The 10700-nt window shown below is 40.6% G+C and overlaps 1 protein-coding gene across 1 annotated transcript in view; it reads right to left on the bottom strand.

The window, feature by feature from the left end:
* Window positions 1–1046: 1046 nt before the first annotated feature.
* The window catches only part of LOC114903091 (placenta-specific gene 8 protein-like), a 29617-nt gene continuing 19963 nt past the window's right edge, over window positions 1047–10700 (bottom strand). The window contains exons 4-6 of the mRNA XM_029235894.1: window positions 9047–9171; window positions 3589–3703; window positions 1047–1234 (exon numbers count right to left, since the gene is read on the bottom strand). Of these exons, the coding sequence (XP_029091727.1) occupies window positions 3599–3703; window positions 9047–9171 (230 nt within the window). The 3' untranslated portion in view covers window positions 1047–1234; window positions 3589–3598. The remainder of the gene's footprint in view (window positions 1235–3588; window positions 3704–9046; window positions 9172–10700) is intronic.

The raw sequence follows: 10700 nt of genomic DNA, 5'->3' as shown, positions 1-10700 counted from the left end.
TCCCTGCTTTCATGATGCTTACCAATTACCATCGATGCAGGTGTTAAACCAAAAAAAAATGAAGACTGCTAGGAAGGCAAAAGACAGGATATTCTATAAATTTATAATAGGAATCCTTGGAATCCTAAACCCTAGGGTTAATTTTTATAAGACAATAAATAAATAAACAACTTCTGTTTACTGTCATGAACAATGAAACAGGACCTGCTTTCTAGACTCAGCACTGCCATTCTGTATACATTGGTGACCTTGTAACGCTATTTAAGTTTTCTGTCTTGCATATTTGAAAGTTGCCGAGAGAGTAAATCTTAAAAGTTCTTATCACGAGAAGAAAAAATTTTGTAACTGTGTGGTGATGGATGTGAACTAGAATTATTGTGGTGGTCGTTTTGCAATATATACATATATAAAATCATTATGTTGTACACCTAAAATGAGTGCAATATTATATGTCAATTATATCTCAATTAAAAGAATGTAATAAAATTCCAAGTTAACCTAGAAAAAAGGAAAAATAAAGGTATGTGGTGTCCCTGTGGCTGGCTTGCTGCAGGGGATGACTTTGGGGAGGACAGAGATGGGTGATGGGAATGTTAATTAGGTGGTTTGCTACATGGCTTATGACAGAAATCCTCCCTTTGTGTATAAAATCTACAGTAAATTCTTCATTGCTAGGCAATTAACTCCTGGAGTAGATTTACTTTATGGGGCTGTGAAGACGTGCCAAAAGACATTCAGGCTCCCTGAGGGAGGAAACCACACTTTCCTGGGTGAAGGGCCATGCAGGGTAACATCTGGTCTCCCAGTGCAGGGAAAATCCAAAATAACAGAAGCCTTTTACTTGACAACATTTAAAAAACTTCTTATTCTGGACATTTTCAAACTTACGTAAAGGTAGAAAAGTAGAATGAAGAATCTCTACGAACCCATCATTCAACTTTGACATTTTGACAAGCTTGGGCTCATTTTTAAAAGAAGCATATTGTAATTTTCCATGAAGCAGTATTTAGAGACACAAGAATCATTGAGGAAATTAATTTTTTAATGGCATTCATCTCAGAGAACAGCAGTGGAAATATATTTCTTTCAAAATAAACCAAAAATTAAAAATGTTTTGAAGCCATTTGAAACCATATGATTAGCTGAATTAGTTTCTTAAGACTTGAGGTGAAATGGCACTGAATAGATGCAATATTTCATTCCAGCATTTTCTTTCACTACTAGTGAATTTTACCTGTAGAAATCAGAAAAAGAAAAGGAAAGAAAGACTAAATCGATGAATGAATTAGGACTTATCAATTCCATCTTTACATTATCTTGTTCCAAGTATCAAAACTTTCATTCCACTGCTACTCTACTGCCAAATTGCTGCATATTTAAAATCTATATCAAATAATGGCCCCTGGTTCAGTACAACCTACTTGGAGGAGTCACAAGCACTACTTAAGATTCAGATGAGTCTTCTAGGTTAGAGCCTCATTATGCTTCCTTGCTTGAAAGTTGCATTTATTTACTCATCCACATTAGTTATTAAGTGCCTACTATGCATCAGGCACCATTGCTAGGTGGTTGGGAAAACCAACAGAATGCTCTGTAGATTGCCAGAGCTAACCCCTCTTATCAAATGGCAATGACTCACCAAACATGCTAAGGTAAGAGACTCCTAAAGGCAGAGACCCCAAAACATTTTTTTTCATTAACTGGATGACTAGACCAGTAAACTGCCACATTCTAAGTAGGGGACTAGGGCTACTTTGGCAAAATTCTGAGCCACATTGGTAACAAAGGGCTTTAAAGAAACATCAATGCTAGGGAAGAGAAACAACAGCCGATTCTCAGGATGTAGGGTACAAGGGGGAAAAAAGAATAAGAAAACTCACCATCTTGACTCTGCTTGTAAATGAGTAAAGCACATCAGTCATTGAAGAAAGCAATCAGAAGACAAATACTAGGATACTAAAATGGTACTAGGGGCTTCCCTGGTGGAGCAGTGGTTGAGAATCAGCCTGCCAATTCAGGGGACACGGGTTCGATCCCTGGTCCGGGACGATCCCACATGCCAGGGAGCAACTAAGCCTATACACCACAACTACTGAGCCTGTGCTCTAGAGCCCGTGAGCCACAACTACTGAGTCTGCGTGCCACAACCACTGAAGCCCGCGTGCCGCAACTACTGAAGCCCGCATGCCTAGAGCCTGTGCTCCACAAGAGAAGCCACCGCAATGAGAAGCCCGCGCACCGCAACGAAGAGTAGCCCCCGCTCGCCGCAACTAGAGAAAAGCCCGCGTGCAGCAGCGAAGACCCAACACGGCCAAAAATAAGTAAATAAAATAAACAAATTTATAAAAAATAATAATAACAAAATAAAATGGTACTAAAATGCAACATGAAATGAGCTAAGTTGTTCATGAAGAGGACATCATTTGGTGCTGCGTGTGGGCAAAATAAGTAAGAGGGAGACAGACTGTGCCAGTGCCAACCAGTCATACTCATGAAGGCACCATCCTGACCAAACACTTTTGAAGACTTTGGGAGATAAGACTTTGTAGACAATAGCTGTTTCCAGGTGAAAATAAAACTTTGATAACAAATTCAATGGGATTGGCAGTAAGTGATGGAAAGGCAGGACTGAGTAAGCCATTGCTCTCTGGCCTGAGAAAAATAGGAAGAACTGAGAGGATTAAAAATGTGACCAGGGGCTTCCCTGGTGGCGCAGTGGTTGAGAGACCACCTGCCGATGCAGTGGACAGGGGTTCTTGCCCCGGTCTGGGAGGATCCCTCATGCCGCGGAAAGGCTGGGCCTGTGAGCCATGGCCGCTGAGCCTGCGCGTCCGGAGCCTGTGCTCTGCAACAGGAGAGGCCACAGCAGTGAGAGGCCCGCGTACCGCACAAAAAAAAAAAAAAAAAAAAAAAAAAAGGTGGAAAAATGTGACCAGGAGAGCTTAGGAAACTAGGTAAATGAGTAGCTGTCCAACTTTGACCATACTGCCACCAAAAAGTCAGTACTCTTCTTCCTAAACGGGAACTTTGGGCCTTTTGGATAACTGGGTGAATTGTCCACACTTAATTTATAGAGACTGAGATAGCTTTCTACCACTTTGGAAAATGAATTATTATTTCAATATTGTGGAGTTGACACGAACATATAACTAGATATATTACACAGTCACACTTAGTGTAACATCTCAATGGGTTACTGTTGACAGCAGTGAACCTGTGATCTAGGCTTAGGGAAATGAATGTTCTGTTGTACACGTGTCTCTGCTACCTTAAATCATGATGTAGTTAAGATAGGTATGGATGAGATGTGGTATGTTTATTTGGTACATCACACGGCCACTCTACATGTGGCAGACATCCTAACAAATCACAGAATTCTTTCCCATCCAATCAGGGTTAGCCCTCTCTACCCAGGCTCTGGGAAGCTGACTCCCAACTGATTGGTGTAGGCTGGCCATTGAAAGTCATTTACCCCCCATTTGGTAATGGATATCTCATGTATCTGTGAGACAGAGTACCAAAGGAATCAAAGATGTCCTTGAGAATTTGTTCTGATACTCACAAATCAAAGAATTCCCACCAACTTACCATGCATCTTTTACAAAGCATTCATTGCTTTTCTTTTTTCAATATCTCGCTTGAGTTGACAAAGGGTGCAAAGAGGGAAACATGCCAGCCATAGGAAATCACTACAAATAGACCCCTGTTAAAAAACAAACAAATGGATCAACATGTAGCCTATAAATACAGGCATACAATTCCTTGCATTTGTTTAACTTTTCATACCTCTTTAAAACATACATTTTATGTCACTTGTTTATCATGAGAATACTGTGACGTTATCCCTACTTTTCTGATGACCAAGTGAAGTTAACTGACTTGCTAAGATCACATAAATTAGTGGCAGTGATTGATCTTTCTCTTCTCAAGCCAGTGCCCTTTTCATAATAACATACCATTTCAAATGATCTTCAGGTTACAATTATAGCCCCAGTTGTCTATCATCTGTTGTCTCTTTTTTTTCCTTTTTAAGAAAACTTTTGGTTTATGTATTATTTTTATTAACGTGGAATGGTTCCCTTTAAAGCCAGTTGTGTAATGCACCAATTTTTCCAATTGGTTCCTTACCTTGTATCCCTCTAGCCATTTCTATTGACATCCCTAATGCTATTCTGCAAGGGAGGAAGTCCGTAGTGAGGGAGGGATATATAAAGTACGGGAAAAAGAAGAAAGAAGAGAATGAATAGTGTCTGGAAAAGCCACTATTCATTCATAGAATGGGCTGCTTTGCAAAGTTTTTTTTTTTTATAAATTTATTTATTTATTATATTTATTTCTGGCTGCATTGGGTCTTCATTGCTGTGCACAGGCTTTCTCTAGTTGCGATGAGCAGGGTCTACTCTTCATTGTGGTGCGTGGGCTTCTCATTGCGGTGGCTTCTCTTGTTACAGAGCATGGGCTCTAGGTGCACAGACTCAGTAGTTGTGGCTCATGGGCTTAGTTGGTCCGCAGCATGTGGGATCTTCCCGGACCAGGGCTCAAACCCGTATCCCCTGCATTGGCAGGCGGATTCTTAACCACTGCGGCACCAGGGAAGCCTTTTGCAAAGTTTTGAGGGCCCTCTCCATGGTAGGTCTAGTTGGGTCTTAATGCCCTTGGGTAGAGATGCCCTTGAAGGGACTCCTGCCCTGTGTAGTCGGCACCGAGTGATCTGAGAGTTCTAGTCTGACAACCAGATTCTATGACTGTGTGTCCTGACTGATTGAAATAATTTTGAACTCCATTTTTGGATAGCACTTATTCTTTAAAATGTTGAATATAATACAACTCCCAATTTACAGTGTGAGCAGGGACAGAGAGAAAGAGAGAGAGAGAGATCTATAGTAGATTTAGTTTATAAGGATTGGGAGCTCCTAAATGGTGAGATTATAAGTGATTTATTTTTCAAAAAATTTTTTTTCTTTGCTACAGTGATTTTGATGTTCATCTAACAGAGAAAGTATGTGGGACAAAGAGTGGACAGCTAGATAACAATGTTAGAAATCTTCTAATGATGTGACCTTCATCAGATGGAGGAATGGATATTCAACTTGAAGAAAATTCAGTCTCTTGGCCTTCTCTTTTTCCCTGGTAAAAGCATCCAAATCCTCTAACCCTTCCTCAAAGTACTTGTTTTTTTCATTCTTTAGTTCATTGTTTATTCTTTTTATCTTTTAAACCTTCATTAAACCAACACTTACTGAATACATATTATATGCTACAAGGAAGAAAATATTCAACAAGGATGTAACCACTTTTCTGTTCCAGCATGTCTGTGTCTGTCTTTTATCTCAGGAAGTTTTTAGGGGAAAAAGTCCCACTATTATTTGCTGAGAGACCTAGGGAAACCTTTAGAAAACACACCCTATTTCTAAGTCTGTTTCATAATACAAATACAGAGAATATAGAAAAGAAAAAAACATTCCTTTTTCAAATGAGAGGAAATGAACTACAGGTTTATACCATGCTGAAGTTAATAAGGGACATAAACGCCTTGACCAGAGCAGCTTCTTGGGAAGTGGGTGCCTGAAGCAAAGATATTGCATTCATCACTCTGTTTGGGAAAGAGGACTGGTGCTTCACTTTTTTTGGAAGCTGTTAAAAAAAGAAGTCTTGTTATGAGCAGTATTTACAGAATCGTTGAGGAAATAAACGAATGAATTGTGGTACATGGCTGAATACACTTCAATTTGGGAAGACAAGATGGTCAAGTGGGAAAGACCAGACCTGACTCCAAGTCAGAATAAACTTGAGCCCGAATTTCAGCATTTACATGTTCTGTGACCTTAAGCCTTTCTCATTCTTGGTTTAATGTCTATAAAGTGGAGATAACAATTCCTGCACCATAAAGAGTTTGTAAGTAGTAAATGAGCACATATATGTTAAGGTAGTGTCCCAGCACCTAGGCATTCAATCAGTGGTTGTTTTTTTTCTTTCTCCTCTGCTGCAGAGGTTGTGGCCCTAGCCAAAGGGATGCTGTCTTGACTGTGTCCATGAAGGGAGGGGCAGGTCAGAGAGGCTGTATTGGAGCAGGCCTATAAAAGTTTGCATAGATGCAAAGGGGAAACAAAGCAAAGAACCTGAATTATATAAATCAGTCCTAGGATTTACTAGCCATTTTTGAAGTCTGTTCTAAGGAAGAAGAAGAGAGATACGTTGTCTATAAATACACTTATTTAATGTATACCAAGGAAATTTATTATAGCATAGAATCCCAGACCCTAGAAGTGACCTTAGAAATCATCTTGCACAACTTTCTCACGACAGATGAGAAAACTGATGCTGACAAATGACTTCTCAGAGAGTCCAAAAGTTAGCTACTTGCTGAGCTGTTCCCAGAACCTTTATCTCCAGAATCCAGCTAAGCACCCCTTCCTCTACGCCATTATGGTCGGGCCACTTTGAGAATCTCACCCTTACACCCATGTACACAACTACATACACCCAACACTTAGTGTACAGTTCTGGGAACTTTATGGGACAGCCACAAAGTTAAGAACCCCTGTGTTAAGTTATGCTGGCATAAATGAGAGTGGCATAAATGAGTGGCGTAAATGAGAGCTGCAGGGAGTGCCGAGAGACAGGCAGCTGGGCAAGCCCACAGGAGGAATGCCGCCTGCGCGGAGAAGACAGCTGAGCTAAGAACAAATATAACAACAGTTACCTGCCAGGCCCTGTGCTAAGTCCTTTCCATGCATGATCTTATGTGACTCTTACTATACCACCTTGGGGGAGGTATTGTTCTTACCATTTTATCAGTGAGGGAGCCAAAGCTCAGTAAGACGAATAACTTGTTCTCGGTCACAATGAGGGGGGCAGAGGCTAAGTTTTCAGGAACACAAATCCGTCCTGTCACTTCTTTGTTTAAAAGCATTTTAATGGCTTTCTGGCTCACTTAGAATAAAAGCTAAAGTTCTTATAATGGTCTCCAAGGCCCTAGAAGGTCTAACTCTTGCTAATGCTCTGATGTCATCTTGTATTATCTCTCCACACTCCCGCCTCCCTCCTCCCACCCCCCCAAACTATTTCTGCCTCTCTGGCTGCTTGCTGTGTCTGGAACATTCCAGGTAAGCTCTACTTCAGGACCTTGGCTCTCGCTATTTCCTCTGGCTGGACTTTCCCCAGATGAGTCATCCTCTCATCCTTTTAGGTGTTTACTTTCTTACTGAGGTCTTTCCTGATAACTCTATTCAAAATTAGAACATTTCAACACTCTATTCCGCTTCCTTGCTTTTTTTTTTTTTTTTTTTTGTGCGGTACACGGGCCTCTCACTGTTGTGGCCTCTCCCGTTGCGGAGCACAGGCTCTGGACGCGCCCGCTCAGCGACCATGGCTCACGGGCACAGCCGCTCCGCGGCATGTGGGATCTTCCCGGACCGGGGCACGAACCCATGTCCCCTGCATCGGCAGGTGGACTCTCAACCACTGCACCACCAGGAAGCCCTCTCTTCCTTGCTTTATTTTTCTCTGTTGCACTTATCGCCATCCTATAGATTATACTCTTACTTAGTTATATTGCAGCTATCTTATTCCATTAGTGTCTGAGCTCTACCATTGGATAACCATCATAGTAGTAATTGATGCGGCAAGAATCTTTGATGGGTGAGGGTTTGATGAGGAACAGGGTATTTACATCTCTCTACAAAGTCCTTATCCATTATAAAGGGGAAAATAGCAACGTTGTGATGGAGAATCTTGACAGATGCTATCTTAACCAAGGAATCAAAGTTAATATCACGCCTAATGAGATAAATTGATGTCACGTGCTTCCTGATGTGATGCAAAGCAAACATAGCATCACTTCTGTGGAGTTTCTGCCAAAAGTGTGTAACCTAAGTCTAATCATAAGGAAACATTTGACAAGCCAAATGGAGGGATAGTCTACAAAATAACTGATCTGTATTCATTAAAAAAAAAAAAAGACAAAGACTGAGAAACTCTTCCATATTGTAGAAGACTAAAGAGGCATGACAACTGAATACAATGTTTGCTTCCAGATTGATTTTCTTTTCATCTAAAGAAAATTATTGGGATAATTGGTAAAGCTTAAATAATATCCATAGATTACCTAATAGTACTGTATCAATGTTAACTTCCTGGTTTTGATAATTGCACTGTGGTAATGTAAGAGGATGTCCTTGTTTTTCAGAAATACACACTGAAATAGAGATAACAGGGTATCACGTTTATAACTTGCTCTCAAATGATTTAGAAAAAAATAGAATAGATACATAGATAGATGGAGGAAAGAGAAAAAAATAAAGAAAATGTGGTAAATTTTTAATATTTGGGGAATCTGGGTGAAGCACATTCAGGAAGTCTTTGTACCATCTTTGCAACTTTAAGTCTGAAATTATGTTAAATAAAAATCTCAAAAAAAAAAAAAGAATGTAAGCTCCATGAAGACAGCGATTTTGATTTCCTTTATTCACTGATGTGTCTTTAACACCTGTAATAGTACTTTGCGTGTTCTATGTACTCAATAAATCCCTGTTGAATGAGTGAACTTCAGCTTATGACCTAACAACGTTCTAGATGCTCAATAATCCCTTTAGAATGAATGAACACTGGCATATGAGTTACCAGTGAGGTAACTGTCTCACCAATGTGCCAGCTCTGAGGGGAGCTATCATACACCCTTTTTTTACCCAATGCTTTCTTAGCAACTGTCACCCACCCTGCAGGGTCCTCTGTCTGACTCTGAGTAAAGCCAGGAGAGATTAAGGACTCTGTGCTGACCTCCATCCCTCACCTGCTCGCCACCAGCAACTTTTTCAGAGACATATCTATTGGATCAATAAAAGATTTTATTATGAATATATTCCAAAGGATAGATAGCCACATGGTCTTTGTAAATCACTTAAAAAATTTAGGATGGTAGTGGAGAAAAGACTAGGGTCAAATCATGATGGTGAGGGGGGCAATCATGGAGATCCAGTCAGACTGAAGGAAGGCCCTGGCCTGTCCTGTCTGGGTAACTATTTCACAGTGGACATGGGTGACTCACCGGGATGCCGTATCGGGTCCGATACATGGTCCTCATGGCGACACTTGCTCCACACAGGCAGCATTCGTTCATGTCAGAGGCAATCTGACATGAAAGGCACAGGGGCAAGAAAGTCCCACAGAGGCCTGAGGGCAGGGTGAAATCACACAGAGGAATCAGTCAGGGTCATCGTGAGTTTGACTTAATCACACCGCTTTCAAAAAGATGCTCACTCAGGAAATGGTCTTAATGGACATTCAGAGAAAACACTGGGGTCCCCTGGCTCTTTATGTCTTGCTTCTGGACCCTACACTCCTGGAGGTGGGGAAAATTGACTTGTCATATGCCAGGTCAGATTTAATTGCAAAATCTCCTGCCTTGCCGATCTGAGCACGTCCAAATTATTTCTTCCCTACCCTTGTTTACATTTGGATCATCCTTGAATAGGAAGTTTGTGGCGTCAGGGGGTCTGAGAAACCCTCTGAAAACTGTGGGAGGGTGTTTAGGGTCAGAAAACATGGAGTGAAGAAATAATTGGAAAAATGAGTAGAGCAGTAGGAAACAGAGTCTAGATGGTTGTTCTGGCAAAGAGTAGAGGCCTATTATTGTTATGAGGATTGAAGCAAGTAAAAGTTAAGGGGTATAGGCATCAAAAGCTTAAAAAGCATACTGAAATTTCACTTTAAAGAGTCTGTATAAGACAAAAAAGGGCCTAAGGAAATAGCAACAAACAGGAAACTGTTCGCAAACATGCTGAGTACAAGTCTATTTTGAAAAGTTCTAGAGTAGAGTTTTGATATGACTGTATCCTACATGAGATAAGAAAGCTCTTGTTTTTTGATTGATGGCTTTAAGCAAAAGGCTATCTCCACTGAACTTGGAACTTCCATCATATACAAAGAAAAGAGGCTGTTTTTCAAGACAGTGGAAAGACCAGCCACACAGAGAATGTCTGCAACTCTTTCGGCAATTTCGGCAATAGACTCTGAAGCAAGGAAATTGTCTTACACAAAAGTGTGTGGGGTAGTGTGAAGTAATTAAACTGAAAGCTTCCTGAAATGGAACAGCCACAAGAGTCACATGAATACTGAAAACCAGAAACACAGACTCACCACTGTAGGGAAAGGAAGAGGTAAAGAGAAGACTGGAGAAACACATCAAGAACACAGGGATACTAAAGAGGTGAAAAATATAAAAAGAGGTGATTGATCTGGACAAGAATCACAAACTCAAGGACAGGCAAGTAAAAATGAATGAGTAAAATAGTTGGAAAAACCCACAAAGTAGCCAATAGCGGATGGTGGACATAAATATGGCAAACTGTAGAGTGATGGTCACTTTGAATGGGTTTAGCTAATACTCGGTAGCAACTGACTTCTGCCAGTTGAGGATGAGGAATCCTCTTTTCAGATTTTCCAAATTTTTAAGAGAAGCTGGAAATCTAGATTGGAAAGTTAGATTTTTATGTGGGCTCTGATTTTTATATGGTTCCTACTATTTTAAAATTAATACAGCAAGAGGGGTCATTATATACAGGACAAACAAAACACATCCTGTGGCAAAATCTGCCCAGTGGCTCCACCTTGTGACCTCTGAGTTCTAGAATAAAACATGGATCCCTTGAGAGGATAAGCAAACAATTTTTGTTATGTCAGCAACTGCACGACTGTAGCCC

Source organism: Monodon monoceros, unplaced genomic scaffold (genome assembly GCF_005190385.1).
Source record: "Monodon monoceros isolate NGI ecotype Baffin Bay Population unplaced genomic scaffold, NGI_Narwhal_1 Super_Scaffold_20, whole genome shotgun sequence".
Taxonomy (NCBI): Eukaryota; Metazoa; Chordata; class Mammalia; order Artiodactyla; family Monodontidae; genus Monodon; species Monodon monoceros.
This window is presented reverse-complemented; position numbering and strand designations above follow the sequence as displayed.